This window comes from Lissotriton vulgaris, chromosome 4_1, assembly GCF_964263255.1.
Source record: "Lissotriton vulgaris chromosome 4_1, aLisVul1.2, whole genome shotgun sequence".
Classification (NCBI taxonomy): domain Eukaryota; kingdom Metazoa; phylum Chordata; class Amphibia; order Caudata; family Salamandridae; genus Lissotriton; species Lissotriton vulgaris.
Window position 1 is genome coordinate 170,087,706 of NC_141691.1, and position 16,980 is coordinate 170,104,685.

Consider the following 16,980-nt stretch of genomic DNA (forward strand, 5'->3'; position numbering starts at 1 on the left):
TGCAATATGCAACACAAGTTAAACACAAATATAACATTGAGCTCAATGGGGGTTTTAAGTAAAATGCAATATCAGTTACTTTACGTATGTTTTTCTTACTCAGGGCTGGATCCTGGATTCAGCCCTGGTGCATCTCCTGTAAACAGTTGAAAAAAAAAATCGATTTTGTTACACAGGGGATTTTTAAGTAATAGTTGTATGGTTCACAAATCGACACTTAGAAGAATTTCTGGTAAAAAACAGCCAATGTTCAGGGACGTTTTGCGGCGGAACATGGACAGTGGGAAGGAAGGCCGCTCAATGTGGTCTCGGTATATATCCCGCCGGCACTACATGCAGTCGCACTACCAGAGTTGGGGAAATTCCTGCTAGACCTTCCAGAGGGGGATCTCATCTTGGGTGGGGACTTCAACGCAGTGGCACACAACACACAAGACAGATTCCGGGTGAGAACTCCGTCTCCCAGGCCCTCCCGGCTATACGATTTTATGGAAGCACAGGGCTTGGTGGACCTTTGGCGGCGATTCCACCCAGACGACCAGCAATACACGTATCACTCAGCGGTCCATGATAGTTTATCACGGATCGACTATTTCCTAACACTGGGACACGGCACCCTCACTATAGAAGACGTACAAATCAAACCAAGGGGTGTTTCGGATCACTCTCCCCTGACACTGAGTCTCTCCAACCCTGGACGGACCCGAACACGCATCTACCCGATCTACCCGGGGTACCTTAAAGTACCATTAGTAGCAAAAGCGCTCAAGAGAGGGACGAGGACATACCTCACTGAAAACGTAGGGTCCGTTAAGTCCCCCATTATCCTATGGGAAGCGTACAAAACGGTTCTCCGGGGACATGCTATCTCCACTATCACGAGGTACAAACGCACACAAAAACAAGAGCTCCTAGACCTAGAAGACAGACTCGCCAAGGCCAACAGAGATCATGAGACTGGCCCGACGAGGGACACGCTGCACAGGCTCCGACTGTGTCAGCAGCGTCATACCGACCAAGTACGCCGCAGGGTAGTGGACAATATAGCGACGACAGCACACAGAATCTACGACGTAGGTGACAAAGCTGGTAGGCTTCTTGCCTGGTTAGTGAAAAACGGGAAGGGCAGAGGGCTATCCTACACTTGAGAGATCCTGCAGGGGTAGTACAAACCCGTCCCTCATTGATAGTTGAACTCCTGGCTGACCACTTTCAAACAGTATACTCCCCTGAATTCGATGTCACTCGGGAGATGGCGGAGGCGTCTCTCACAGGAGTACCCACTCGCACCCTGTCGCAGGACAATAAAGAAGAGTTGGAAACAGACCTGACCGCTGAAGAGTTACAGATAGCCATCACTGCACTACACTCAGGAAAAGCGTTGGGTCCCAATGGGATACCGATTGAATGGTATAAAACCATGTCGGAAACGCTTGCGACCCCCCTACTAAATATGTTTAAGGCCAGTCTGGAACAGGGACAACTACCGCCCGATCAACGCGCAGCGACTATAATAACAATACCGAAACCCGGCAAGCCACCTGAGTTCTGCGGGTCATACCGCCCAATATCCCTACTTAATGCCGAGAGTAAGATCTTAGCGAAACTACTAGCCAACAGACTGTTACCTCATCTGGTACACCTAATACATCCTGATCAATCCGGATTCATGCCGCACAGGAGCACGGCGATGAATCTCAGGCGCCTACACGGCGTAATGGCACGGGCTCCACTACTGTCAGAACCAGCAGCTATCCTGTCGCTTGACGCCAAAATGGCGTTTGACCTGGTGGAATGGCGCTACCTCTTTGCGGTTCTGGAGCATATGGGTTTCGGCCCGAAATTTATAGCGTGGATTAGACTTTTGTACAAAAACCCTGTAGCCCGAGTGATGGCCAATGGCCACATCTCGAGAGAAATACCACTAGCGAGGGGCACGAGACAAGGATGCCCACTCTTGCCGCTACTGTTCGCTCTGGTGCTGGAACCATTAGCCACCATCATTAGGACCACCCAATTACTGAAGGGCGTACGGGGGGGGGGGCGACTGGGAAGACAGGGTGTCATTATATGCCGATGACATGTTGATTTACCTAACAGACTTAGCAACAGGTATTCCGGTACTGCTGGCCTTGTGTGAGAGGCATGGCACAGCCTCGGGGTACAAAATAAATTGGACAAAATCTGTGCTCTATATGCTACACGGCCACCGCCGAACCTAAGTGCGGACTGCCCATTATTGTTGGAGTCCACCTCCTTTAGATATCTAGGGATCCAAATCACACGAGAGCATGCGACCTTTCAGGACTTAAATCTTAGCCCGCTGCTCGACAGATTAAAATCAGACGTGCGCCACTGGAAAACCCTCCCGTTGACACTGCTGGGCAGAGCCACACTTTTCAAGATGATGGCGTTACCCCGTTTCCTATATGTCCCGGAAAATACGCCAGCGTTGGTCCCATCGTCGTTCTTCCGACAAATATCGACTCAACTGTCCAGCTTACTGTGGGGAAACAGACCAGCCAGGGTGGCAAATGTGAAATTGATTCGAGACTGGTATAGTGGGGGGATAGCGCTCCCAAATTTGGAACTATATTACTGGGCAGCCCACCTCAAAGTGATTAACCAGTGGATACACAGGCCACAGGACGACCCGGCGTATATGGCGGACAGACGGCAGCTAGGGACAAGCACGCTTCTGGCCCCACTCTACAATAAAGGTTTGACTGCAAAACTTAGCGGCCCAACTAAACACACTGTGACGCTATGGCATAAAGCCCAAACACGACTAAAATGGGAGGGAGTGGTTACACGACTCACACCCCTGTGGGACTCCAGAATTCTGGGAAATCTGAGACACAGTAAAGGCTTCGAACAGTGGGACAACATCGGGATCTCCACGGTGGGTGATATGTGGACGAAGGATGGGGTGGTTTCGTTTGAGACCCTGAGGGAACAGTACGAATTGGGCATTACTGAAACATACCGTTACATACGCATTAATGTCAGCAATAGAACCAGGCACTAATGTCCCAGAATAGGCCCCGTTAGAGGACCGACTACTTACAGACTACATGGAAGCCAGTGCTACTTCCCTCACTTACCGTAAACTCATAAACAACTTACCCGACCCGTTGCAGAAATTGAAGGAAAAGTGGGAGGGGGAAATAGGGGAACTAGATGAGACAGACTGGAATGCGGCGCTGGCGTCACCTAAAGAAGCTGGCATCTCGGCAAGATTTAGGTTAGTGCAACTTAAAATATTGCACCGAGTATACTATACACGCACCACTCTGCACAAAATCCAAAGAACAGATCACCCATACTGCCTGAGGCACTGTGGAGAGGAGGGCACATTGTACCACACCCTATGGTCCTGCCCCAGCATGGTGGACTACTGGCGGCGAGTAACATGCACGATGGCCCAGACTTTACAAATCCCGATCACACCTGACCCCCGAGTTTGTCTGTTGAATGTATGGGGCCCAAACAACTTAACACTACATGGAAGGCAATGGGTGGTCATTGGAACGATGTTAGCAAAGCGAGATATAGCGCAGAAATGGGGATCATCCGAGACGCCGACCCTGGCACAGTGAGGCCGGAATATGGACATGCTTATGGTGGTGGAAAGGGCAGTGTACCAACAAAGAGCCAACCCACGCAAATGGAACAAAATATGGACACCTTGGAACACTTATAGGGGGGAGCTGTGTGAGCCACTGCCAGAAGAGGAAGGCATGGATAGCTCAGGGGATGAGGAGGATACGGAGTAGGGGAGGACGGAAGGTGGAGATGGGTTAAGACAGGGTAGCCCCAGGGTTTTCCGGGCTCGCATGGTTGGCATAATAGGTCTGCAAATTGTGGTATTAAAGGCTTTGCCTGTTGTAATAGTTGATTTGAACGCTCCAATGATCTATCTAAAATGTACCAATTATCCAATCGATGACCTCTAAAGATAAGAGTTGTATAATAAAAATGAAAAAGTTGCACTACTGGTTGACTGCAGCAGAATGTTGATGCTGCAACCAACGAAAATATATGACTGTGTTTATCGATATGTGATGCAACAATAAAAACAAATTTAAAAAAAAAAGAAAAAAACAGCCAATGTTATCATATGGAGGAAAATTAGGTTATCGGAAAATCAGAGTGGTAATTATTTAGCTGGACACAAAGATCCAGCACTGGGATCTCTCCTGGTAACAGGTGAGTAATTTCGTTTTCATTGATCGGGTGATTTTTAGTGAATACTTAAAGTTTCAAAACTCAACACTTAGAAGAATTTTCAAGTGAAAACCAATCAATGTTACCCTAAGGAGAAAATGTAGGTTAGCGGTTTTCAGGTAAGTACTCAACTGGCAGAGTTAAGGTTCTAGGATTAGACTCATGGGTCTCCCAGGTTCAGGTAGGTACAGTAGTTACACCCTCAGCGGCACAGGGGCAGCCGGGTGCAGCGACAGTAAGCCCAATGTTACCCTACGGCGGATAGGGGGCCTTCGGTTGGTGGCTGCTAGCAGGCAGACCACGCGGCTGTGGGAGCTGAGCTCCGGGTCACTTACACAGGGCAAGTGGGAAGTAGAATAGAGCATATGCTGCACTTCCAATGGCACTCGGGCAGCTTGGTGCAGGGTGCTTTGGGCAGTCGGGCGCCCAATTAATTTCAATGGGAAAGCTGCAAGACGAACAAAGGCTGCAAGCTCGGGGACGGAGATTCTTCAGGTGCAACCACCACTTCGAGAGGTAATTTGGGAAGCTGTAGGATGGGTAGACACCCTGGAGTTGGGCAGAGGGGGCCGTGGGGCGCTGTGTGCAGGGGTGTCTTTTGGTGTCGGGAAATCTTACCCTATGCTGGTCGCGGTCCCTGGTTGTGAGGCTACAGGCGTCGTCAGGATCGTCGAGAAGGGTCCTTGGGTGCTGGATTCTAGGTCACAGTCGCAGAGGGGACGTCCTCGTGTTCTTTGTCCACTCAGGCACGGGCCGGGCTCGGCGGGTGCAGAGTAGGCTGGATTTGCGGTTCCTGGCTGGCACCAGGGTTTGTAGATCTTTGAGCAGAACCACTGCTCGTGGGAGTCCCAGACTTTGGATGAGCAAGGCAGTCAGGTCCTCCGGGGTGTTCGAGGTTTCTGACCACAGGAGATGCCGGGGTTTAGCAGGAGCAGGGTCGACAGGCCGGTAGGGCTGGGGCCAAGTCAGTTGGTGTCGTCCTCTTGTTAGCAGTTGCACGGCAGGTCTTTTTTCTTCTTATTCTTCTTTGTAGTTTCCTAATCAGGATTTGAGGAAGGAAGCTCCAGGGTGCCCCTAAATACTAAATTATGGGGTGTTACAGGTAGGGTAAGGTCAGGGACCAATGGGTCCCTTTCCTGGGGTGAGTACACCCCTTATCCTGCTACTCTCCAGTGGGAGGGGGCAGGAACCTAGCCCTGATTCAGGAGTTGTGCTTCACCTCGCCTCCTCCACCTGAGGGGTGGGGTTGGCAGAGTCTGGCACACACCCTTTCCTTCCTTTGTTTTTCCCGCCTGTCTACCCGCCAGAGTGGGGGTCAGAAATTCAGCAAAAAATGGGGGCATACCATGCAAGAAAGATGGCACTTTCTCACAAAAAGTTTCACCTTAATCGAAATGCATCCTCCAAGGCTCTCTGTAGTAGGTACTGGAGAGCACAGTACTGCTTTGTGTCGCAAAGAGGGCCACTAGAGTGGACCCTCACAGGTCAAAGAGGATTTGTATCACCTCCAGGTGGAGACACCACTTGTGATCGGCAAGAAGATGCCAACTGAGGCTGTTGGCTCTGTAGTTCAAAGAGCCAGTGATATGGTTGGCAACTAGCCATATCACATGCTGGTGTACCCACCCCCCAAAAGACTCAGCTCTTCTCCACAGAGAATGTGAGACCCCATTCCTCTCTGCTTGTTGATGTACCACATTGTTGTCATAGTGTCCATCAAGATCTAAACAAACTGACTGCAAAGGAGAGGGATAACAGCCTTGAGGCCACCTGAACTGCCATTAGTTCGAGCAGAATGATATGTGGCATCTACTCTTCTGGAGACCAGTGACCTTTGCTCTTCAGTTCCTCCAGATGAGCACCCACCCCATAGTTGGATGTATTTATAACATCTGTAGGGTAGGGTAAAATGACACCCCCACCCCCTTGATACAGGCACTCTGCCACTGACCACCAAGTCAAATCTACTGCGCTGACCTGGAGGTCATGCTACTATCCGTCAGATCGCCACCATGCTGAAACCACTACCTACGGAAGCATCATTGGAATGCCTGCATGTATTAGTGTGTGTACAAGACTAGTCGGATGAAGCAAGCCTGCAATCCTAGCAGACAAACAACCATCCTCACAGGAGATCGGGCACCCTCCTGAAACATCAGTGTCACATCCTGAATGTTTCTGATCTGTGGGGAGGAGGGAAGACTTCAAGAGATGTTGTATCCAGGCCTGCCCCTATGAACATACCTGCAGGTAGTGAGACACCATCTGCAATGAATTGGCTTTGAGCAGCAAGGTGTCAAAGAATATGAAAATTACTGATCTCCTGAGTTAGGCAATGACCAACTCCATGACCTTTGTGAAATCCCGAAGTGCCGCCTATTAGAGTAGGAGGATCGACAACTGGTAGCATGGGTACCTCCTATGAGACTACAGGATTGGTATATGGAGTCAAAGGACACCATCCTGTCTTTTGCTTCCACTGCCAGAAGAACCTGAGGACAGGACAGCATCTTGAACGTTTCCTTGAGAATGGAAAATTTCAAGAGCCCGAGGCCTAGGATTGGAAGACCACCATTATTCTTGTGAACCAGGAAGTACTGAGATAAGCACCCATGCTCACTTTCCTGCTCCAACTCCATAGTCCCTTTCTGCAGCATGGCTACTGCCTGCTGCTGAGGTATCCAAACATTTCCTCTGACTGAAGGGACTGGGAGAGGGGAATATGAGGATTCCCCTTTGCATAATCTTTATGATCCATTGATCTGATGGTATGGCTTTCCAGCATTTTGAAAGGAAGATGCTCATCTTCCAACTGGCCGCATATGCTCTTAGAGGGGTGAAAAAGAGCGGCTTCCCAGGTGGTGCAGTGGAGGAGAAGTAGTAGGACTGCTGGCCCGGTGACCTTTTCCTCTGCACCTGCCTAGGTATGGACAAAGCAACTAGTTTGGCTGTTGGACTGACGGGGTGGGCTGGAGTTGTCAAAAGGAGAAACCTTTGTATAAGCTCAAATTTATGAAACAGCCAATTGTCCTGGGCCAGAGATTGGAGGCCAAAGTAGCAGACCATTGTCATATTGTCCATCAAGATCTAAACAAACTGACTGCAAAGGAGAGGGATAACAGCCTTGAGGCCAGCTGAATTGCCATTAGTTCGAGCAGAATGATATGTGGCATCTACTCTTAGATTAGCCTTCCTAGTACTACATGTGACCCCATAGCTCTTGCAATGGAATCAGCTGTACCCAGGCCTGTTCTGATAATCTGGTGTGAGGCATTCTGGCCATCCCTCTCAACTTCTACAAAGTGGTGCCTGAGGGAATTTGAGAGACTTGGGTATGCTGGGTTAGCCATCTCAAACAGAGAATGGGGGTACCTTAACAGAATAGATGCCAGTGCCAATCTAATGGCTGAGAATACTTTTTCGCATACAGCCTCCAGCTATTTTAAATTCAGGACGAGGCATAGGTAATGCTCCAGGATTCTGTTTACCACAGGAGGACACGTTACCACTAGGCTTTCTGGAGGCATGAGAGAAAAGAAATGCTGGGTCTCCTGATATGGACTTGTATCTCCTATTTCATCAGCTGACGGCCAAAGCCAAGGTGTGCTTGTACAATGCAGCCTTGATTGACTCGAGAACAGCATCCTAAAAGGAAGCCTTGTCTGGGGTGGCCGGTCTTATGAGTCACCCCATTTCTCTTTCTGGTGACGTATCAAGACCACTGGCATTCTGTAACGCCAAACAATGTGTCTGAGGAGAGTAAGTGCAAAAGGTTTGCTGCCTTGCTGCTGTCATCTTTCTCATGGTGGATGGGGTCTAGAATCTGATTAGGATCCGAGTCAGACTAAAAATCCTGCATTGTCTGGCAGTAGGGGGGACTCAGGTTGAGGGGATTCTCCATGCCTGGCCTCCTTTATTAGCCTTTGAGCCTCCATCCTTGACATATGAAGTCTAGCCTTAGCCTTGTGGGGGGCTGGCACTGAATCCAGGGTTTGCGTTGGTACTGGTGCTGAAGTCAGCTTCGGAGGTGGTGCCAGAGCTGGTGTCAGCACCAAAGAAGGTTCTGGAACAGACATGAAGTTGGCAGGTACCAAATGGATCCCCAGAATGGGGGCACTGGGATCGTATGGTACCAAGGGTGGGCCTGCCCAGAGGGAACATGTACAGACCCCTAGGGCCTGAAGGCACATCAGACTGGACTGCAGCTTCCTGAAAAGTGACATCATGACAATAAGAAATTGAGCCGGATCGGGCCCAGCACCAGGAACCCTGGATATGAAGGCACTTGAGTTGGCGGTGTGAATGGAATAAGCAGCAACAGTCTGGTAACTGGCAACACAGAACGCAACAGAGAGCGGTACAGCCGGACCTGGCTACTCGGTGGTAGTAACGTCCTACAAGCTTCGGAAGTGAAAAAGACTTTGCTTGTGGTGGAGTCCGTCAGGGTAACTTACTCTCAACTTGAACTGGTATCAAGGGGAGCCATCATTGTGTGTTCTTCTTCGTCTATGCTTCTTCTTTTTGTCCTCTGAGGACTCTGCTGAAGGGAAGGAGTGCGACTTCAATGGAATCTTGATCTTGCCCTTTGCAGTGGTCAAGCCCCACGTTTGTTGTGGGCATGAGGTGTAAAAAGTTTGGCCTTGTATTTCTTGAATGCCTTAGGGTGCATGAGGCCGCATCTGTCGCGAAACCTCAGGATGTTCTGTGACCCTAAGCAAACTTCATATGGAAGTATCCATCAGGATAAATAGCAACTATTTCAAACAAATTATGGTTGGGGTGTACGAGTTAATCAAATAAAATGAAAACAACAATTAACTCTAAATTGTGTACTTGCGATCTGCCGTAAGCATAGCATGGCTTATTTCTCTTTCAGCTCAGTTTCCGCTTTTAGGAAGTACATTTTTTACTAAAGTTTCCTGCTGACGTTTTAATAGTAATGAGGGCAACAGAAGAAAAATCTTAGACCGATTTGTCAACGGAGCTCGAGTATTAGCCAAATCATCTGTGCAGCTCTCCTGCATCTCTGGGGCTGTATTAGGTTATCACATGTGGCTATGCCCAGAAGTAGCACTTATTGTGCCTGTTTAATACCAAATCACATGCACTACTGCCTAGACCAAAACTCAGAAGCAGATATAGAAGGAAGGCATGTGTCATGCCATTTCCCTCAAGAAATGGCAAGGGAGCACAACCCTTGGAGTATGTAGATGAGAGCTGTGGGTGTGCATTTTGTAAGCAACAGTTGTGCACAGATGACCTACGATTAAGTTATTAATGTTGAAATATATTTGTGTTACTTTTTTGGCATTCATTTCCTCACTTCCAATCTGACATTACCAAGGTGTATTGCTTGGGAACCATCAGTGCTTTGGTGGGGTTTGAATATATATTTGACAGTGTGACCACTCCAAAAGAAAACAGTGACAAATGTTCCCCTGCTCATGTTTGCTATATAATTAACGAGCAGTACAATCAGACTTCCATGTACTTACTAAAGCTACGGAGGGATCCAAATTCAGGATTTTCATTCTGTGCGGCGCTCGTTGGCAATGATAACTCTGGTCATGAATTATCCCATTTTCCTCTGAATCGACAAACGTCTGAGTGGTGTGGGGGTCCAGGTAGATTAACTCATCCTCTGTGCAAGTAACAAAAACAATCATTTGAATAAAAAAGTTTGATAAATGTTTAATCCGATTCTTGTCAATATGGGTTTTATGCTTAATGAAAGTCAGAGAGTAGGGGTTCTTATTAAATTCATAAGTAAGTTTGCCAGAGAAAAAGCTGTTTGTGCTGTCACCCCATGGTACCTGAATAATGCCTTGACCAAATATTACTTTTAAAAACACATCGCTTCATCCACTTCCAATGGATTTGGTATACTAGACTTGTTCATCCTGGAAATTGCTGAGGTCCAGATTAGGAAGGGCCTCAATTCTGAAGCTGTAGTAACAGCAGTGACCACCCCAATGGAATTATTTAATCCTACTGCTCCTTTCTGCAAGGTAGTCTACTTGTGGCTTATGGTTCAGCAGGCACCTCCACAACAAACCTTAAAGGTTGGTTTATTTCCCTTGTTTATACTATGGCTAAGTTTGATTTACAAGGTTGATCCAGGGGTGGTAGCCACCTCTTGAGCAGCTTTTAAAGTTGGGTTACTGCAGATCTGTTTATTTTCACACAGCAATTTCAGGAAATCTCCTCTTGAACCAGAATACCAGGTATGTGTTTCTGTGAAGTTTTAACCATTGTGTGATGCATGAAAAAGAGTTTGAATCTGGTACCCTTGTCCGCAGTTGTTGTTTTGACTAGGGGTATTTGTATCATAAAACACGATAGCATCTACTTTGGGCCTCTTGTGTTTCATTGCACAAGACTACAGAATAGTGTCTTCAACTGATTTTCTTGATCTTATGTTTGCTCTAAAGCTCTTTGCCCGGGTTATTGTTTAAGGGGAGGAGTTGCATAACTAGTTTGATATGCATTCCATTGACAGTCTATTCACAGTTTTTTCTTTTTCTTACTGCATAGACATGTGATGGATGAAATCAATGCTTTACAAAAAAATATATTTATATAATGTTTAGAAGAAAAAATATTTATTACCTGAAAATCCTATAAAATAATAGGCATGATTTGGTTTTCCTCCTAGTGCACCCAAAGATTGCGACATCTTGAAACACTCCTAGAGGGGTAGAAAATAAGAACAATGAGCGCACTTTGGAACATAAAGTTACATTTTGGTACAATAAACCAACATAATGATAATGCACCAGGAAGAGACAGCTTTTACTTATGTCTATACGGCCTAGGACTTTGTTTGGTAGGGCCTCTAGATTGCAAAATTGCAGTCACAAACGGAGGTGATGGTCTAGGCAGGAGAAGAGCAGAGACTGGTAGAATATGGGAAAGGAGAGAAGGGTGTATTGAGGAAATAAACATTCAATAACTGCTAGCTGATGGAAGGGCAACGGAATGAAGGAACTGTGAGGTACTTGTAACAATATTGTGTGAACAGTAGTTTCGAGTCTCCGGTCATGTTCCTTATCCACCTGGCCAGCTACATAACTATAATCTGTGATAAACAAGAAACAGATGAAATGCCCCCACATCCATGCAAGATTGTAAAACCACAGCATGTACATATGTGGTATCTGCATGACATAAACCCAGCCGAACGGCAGCAGAGAGTTGTACAGGGTCAAAAACAAATACTGAATTAAGGGTAGCTGGGTTCTGAAAGTAGAAGTTATAGCTTCATGATGTAGTGTACATTGAAAAGGTTTCTCTTCACCTCTTTTTCAAAGTGGAGGAGGGATGAGTTATTCCTTCTGAAAAAGGGGATGTTGTTCCAGATCCTGGGTGAGAAGGCAACAGATCTGAGATGTCTAAATGTAGGATTTTAGAGAGATACTTCTACATTTAGAATTCATATCTTATTTTCTTGGAATCAGCAAACATTATTTTTGTGGTTCTTTACATGGAAAATATTTCTCCATATGGGCAAAGCCCTACCATTACACCTGCACCAATTTTGGTGGTCATCTCTTTCATTTCTAACACTGAAAACACATTCCCCTCAGCCCCCCACCGTGACAAGAGAAAATGTATGACCACATCAGCAAGATGTTTGTGAATACCCACATAGGTTGTGCTGTGAGCTTGTGAGTGCTCATCAATGTTTGCAGAAGTCTCACCTTGAGCCATCAACAACTGTCTCCTATAGGAGGCTTTACCAACACATAAAATAAAACCACACAGGTGTACTTTTACTTGCACATAAATCCATTTAAGTGAGCAAATTAACTTTTTATAAATCACAAACTTGATTTTGCATTTGTAAATGATGCTATTTGTGCATGTAAATTCCACTTAGGATCACAAAATCCTAAATCCACACATGGTAGGGAAAAACAGGAGGGCTGGAACTGGGATATAAATAACGAGCGGGAAGAATGGCCTGGTTATGTACTGATAATCTTCATTACTCAGAGACCTGGTCTTCCTTTTCACATCCCTAATAATATTAGGTATTGCCTCGTCACAGACCTATAGTTCTCCTATCCAAACAAAAACAAAAATATAGATACTTTCTCTGATCTCTAATTAGGCTTCAACTCTCCCTTAAAGAGATTAACATACAGACTTCCTGTAATATTAAAGTGTTTGACACTAAGCCCTATGGAGACCTACTTTCCTTGTGGCAGGAGGGTGAGTGCCTAGGACTGTGACAAGGAAGACCAGTAATTGGAGTAATAAACATTACTGAGCTATTACCTCCTTGTTTGTCTTCCTCGTCTGAATCGTAATAATATTAAGATGTCCCTGAGCTAATGAGATGACCACAGACACCTGAAAATCATTACAGACCACGCAGAGGAGATACTTCAACTCCTGCAAGGCATAAATAAGGAAACAAATTTACTTACAGGGATCCATGTTTAGCATATGTTTCCACCAAAATCAAATGAAAAACCACCACTAGGGTTTATAAATGTGCGAGAGGAAGACCAGGTGGTAGTGCTGCATACGTCCATCAGTAAGGCTCGTTTACAAGCTGCCCAAGAGGTGGCTCCCACCCATGGTAGGTCAGCCTTCGGCAGGACTTGGTAAATCAATCAAGCAATGGTAATGTCTCTGGACTGCTGAAGCACATGTCATAAACAGAGACATCGCCGTGCAGAAAGGAGCGGTAGGATTTAAATAAATGGTGAGGGCTCATTGTCTGAGGGAAGGGAAAAAACTGATAGCTCCAAATCATGTGTTCAATGGAAACCAGAAGGAATATTTGGAAGAAAGAATAATCTGCTCTAAGGACAACCTTGTCTAGAAAAAGTGTAAAAAGAATCAGAACAAAGTAGAGCACCACACTCTCCAACAAATGACCATTAGAAACAAAGCTCGAGCAAAAGTTATTTTTAATCAGCAGTATCTAGCAGTTCAAAGGGTGATACCTGAAGAATCTAAAGCACCAAAGGAAGGTCGCAAGGTGGCACCAGAAAATGAACCATAGGGTGGCAAAGCAAAACAATTCCAAGTGGAGAGGAAACCAACTCAAATATTGGAAGTCTTTCTGAACCCTCAAAAGCTTGAATGGCAGTCCATTGTCTACTTAAAGTGGAAACAGAAAAAAAGAAGAATAAATCCATCTCAAACGAAATCCAACACTTTAGTTGCCTCACAGTAGGCGGCTTGTAGAGTGCTGTATACGCAGAAGGACCCCGTTAGAAGACCCCAGGCCTCCAGACCTAACATTAAAGCTCCAATCCCCCTTGTGGAGCCTCAGTTGATATGAACATGGAAGCAGAGGGGCTCGGAGAGGAGGTGGGAATGTTGAACATATCCAATGAGGCTGGGATAACAGATTGGGATAACAGATGCAGGAGCAACAAAGACTGAGGATGATGAGGCTAACAGCAACTACTACCAACACTACCTCACGGTCATTCTGAATATGCATGTTTCCTGACACAAACTACTTAATTTAGAAACTGAGTACCCCACTTGCTGATCAATATATCAGTTCATCTCCCCTTGGTTCCAAAAAGCTCAAGCCAAAAATCCCCCTTGATTTGCTCCCCCATAACAGTATCATCCATAACATTCATAAAGGTACATCAAGGCCTGCAGAGGAGGTATCTTATGGCTGCTAGGACTGCAATCACATTATGGAGGCAGGTAGATGAAAAGAAGGTAGTTTGACAAAGGATGCACTTTGGGCCATTCATAAAGGTCACGCCAACGCGCGTTTTGGTGTATGGCCTATTTAGGCTGCACCATCGCTCAGGGCGAAGATGACCAGGGGGCGGGGACACACACAATTCCCATGCTGCACAGAGGGAGCACGGTATAAGTTTCACCGGTGTTTATATGTTCTCTCTGCGTCAATGATTGGAGGATATCTGTGAGGGCAGGGTCTATTTCCGCGGGTCCGGCGGCTGGGGTTCTAGGTAAGCTCGGTGTTCGCGAGTCAGGTATCAGGTCAGGAGTTCTTGTTTGAGACGAGAGACAATGGTAAAGAAGATTAAATCAAAGGAGCTCCTTCTTGGGAGTTAGATACTCGTCGGATCAAAGGAGGTCTTTCACGAATAGGGTGGATATTCCTGAAAGTTCAATAATGGCGGAGCCGCGTAGCGATCAGGTCTTCCAGGATCCAGCGCGGTGGTCGTCTCCCGTCAGGTGTGGGACACGGGCAGGATAAGCAGGGGATAGGGAATGGACTGGAATAGTCTAGCTCCGCACGGATGGAGACAAGCCTTCATTAGACAGGCCAACCAGTGCTTAATTTGAGCCAGTGGTTTCCAGTGCTCAGCACCAGCACTTAATTGTCGACACCGGTGCTTGTGAAAGTCTGCCACAAGGTGGCGCTGTCTGCGTAATTTAGAGATAACCACAACAGTTTATTATTGTCTCAATATACATAGATAATTACTTTTTAACCTGCTGATTAATCCAATTTCATAGCTTTGAGGGCCTGGTATAGTACGAATTATCACACTTGTAGAAGTGTGGTGGTTAGTAGCGGTGATGTTAATATCACTGGCAGCATGGTAGGGGCAATTTGTGGTGCAAGCTGCAGTGGTCTCCTGGCGAGAGCCCAGGCACATCTTTAAATTTTTTTTCAACTTAAGCACTGCAGGCCACCATGTCAACTCATTCCCTTAACCAGTCTTGAGCTGTTGCCTCAGATCAGGCTAATAGAACAGACAGGTGGCACATCAATGTTGGCTTTTTTGTGGGTGAATGGAAACCTTAATTTAAGTCTCCTCCAATGCACTGTAGATTGTGAGAAGGCAGTAAGTTGAGTTTCTGAAGCTGAGAAGAATACAAAATTCCAGAGGAACCCTGCAGATTGTTTGCACATCTCTGCATCCCCTGAAAAAAGACGAGGCACATACTAAACAATCATGGAAGGATGAGTAGATGTGTATGTCTTGGGAATGTACCATACTCACCGGCAAAGTCAAGATCTTTGTGAAAAGCTTGAGTGGAATGGGAACACCTGAAATCTGAGACAGTCTGAATGGATCTAATGTCTAACAAATCTGGAGAACCCAGAACAAAAACATCAACATTAAAAAAAAGAAAACGTCTCAGAATTTAGTGTGTGGAAAAGGAATAATACTACCCTTTGACAGAAAAACAAACTTTATGCTTGTAGGAAGGAGTGGCTCCATGCTTGAAGGAAGGAGGGACCAGAGAAAGTGTCTTTATTTCTCTTTTTGCTAGGACAGGGGAACTATACCTCTGTGATGAGGCAAACCCTCATATTATAAGACTGGGTCGAGGCGGACGGAAGAGGAGGTAAAGAAATACTCACTTATACCAACAAATTACTGCTAATTCATGAGGTGTTTTCAGGTTTGCAGACTCTAAAGTATCTCATAATGAACCTGGAGTGACTCTCCCACCCAAGACAGGCCTTGCGCTCACTGCTTGAGGCCTCTTTGGCTTCCCAGCTTCCACTAAAGTCATCTATCCCATCCTGAGGGAGGCTTCATATTGCACTTATCAAACCATAATACTTTTGTGGTCGGCAGCCCTTTCTTGCTTAGAGCAACATTCCCTCTCCCAATACAGAGTGCATCTCCATTTGGATAAAAATCCATATGTTTAGACGGAGATGCATCACACAGCAAGACTTTGGGAGTTAAAGCACCAGGCATGACATAAGACATTTTAAATTCTTAAATTAAGCACTAATTTTGTCTGATACCCAGCATGTACACAGTGGTGTAGCAAGGTCAGGTGGTACCCAATGTGGAAAATTTCTTGTCACCCTGTGTGTTTAAAACAAATATTTTTGCCATTTTGTCACCCCCCTCTGTGATGACACCGAGGCGGCCAGCACCCACCTTCCTACGCCACTGCATGTACAAGTCCACAGTAGAATGACAAGTTTCCAAGGTCAGTAGTGTCATCTTCTGCTCCTGTCAAAATAATGTTTAACTTCGTAAGAAGGAAGCCATGGACTTCAGCAGAGGAGGTATCACCTAAATCAGCTGAGGACTGTCAGAAACACTCTGGTGACCATAATCGTGCCAGAACCCTGACACTCTCCTGTCCTTGAAAGGACAGTGCAGCTATGCTTACACGCCTTATTCATGGCAGCAGTGTCACATTGTACGGTGTAGGTGCTGCAAGTGCAACTCTGTTCATATACCTGTTTCCTGGTAGAATACTCATACCCTGCTGTCCTAGTGCTGACAGTATAACTCTGCTCAAACGCCCTATTCCTAACAGCAGGCTCAAACACCCTGCTGTACTAACACTGAGAGCAAAACTCTGCTCACACTTCTTATTCCTGACAGCTGACTCATCCAGTGTTTCTAGTGCTGACAGTACAACTGTGCTCACACACTATTTCTTACAGCAGACTCACTCTGCTGCTCAGACAGTAACACAGTTATAAAAGGGGGGGATAGGCCCAGCAGATCGGAACCAGGTAGGGCCTTCATATATAGTGTACACGACAATATACCTGGTGTCCTTGTCACTTACACTTTTAACTTGTAAAAAACCACGCTATATTCCTTTCGTGATTGGGTTATTTAATCACAAAACCACGCTATATTCCTTTCGTGATTGGGTTATTTAATCACCCTGTTTTTTTCAGATCATCATTTTTTATAGAAGGAATCTGGCCTTCACGCAGTTACACAACCAGTTCGAAAACATATACCACATACATTTATATGTTACACAATTTACATTTATACATACAACCAAAACGAATTCTGACCAATGGAT

The 16,980-nt window shown here is 46.0% G+C and overlaps 1 protein-coding gene across 1 annotated transcript in view; it reads right to left on the reverse strand.

Moving 5' to 3' along the window:
• The window catches only part of ATG4A (autophagy related 4A cysteine peptidase), a 151,524-nt gene that overhangs the window by 61,554 nt on the left and 72,990 nt on the right, over positions 1–16,980 (reverse strand). The window contains exons 9-10 of the mRNA XM_086918468.1: positions 10,837–10,915; positions 9,723–9,868 (exon numbers count right to left, since the gene is read on the reverse strand). Of these exons, the coding sequence (XP_086774594.1) occupies positions 9,723–9,868; positions 10,837–10,915 (225 nt within the window). The remainder of the gene's footprint in view (positions 1–9,722; positions 9,869–10,836; positions 10,916–16,980) is intronic.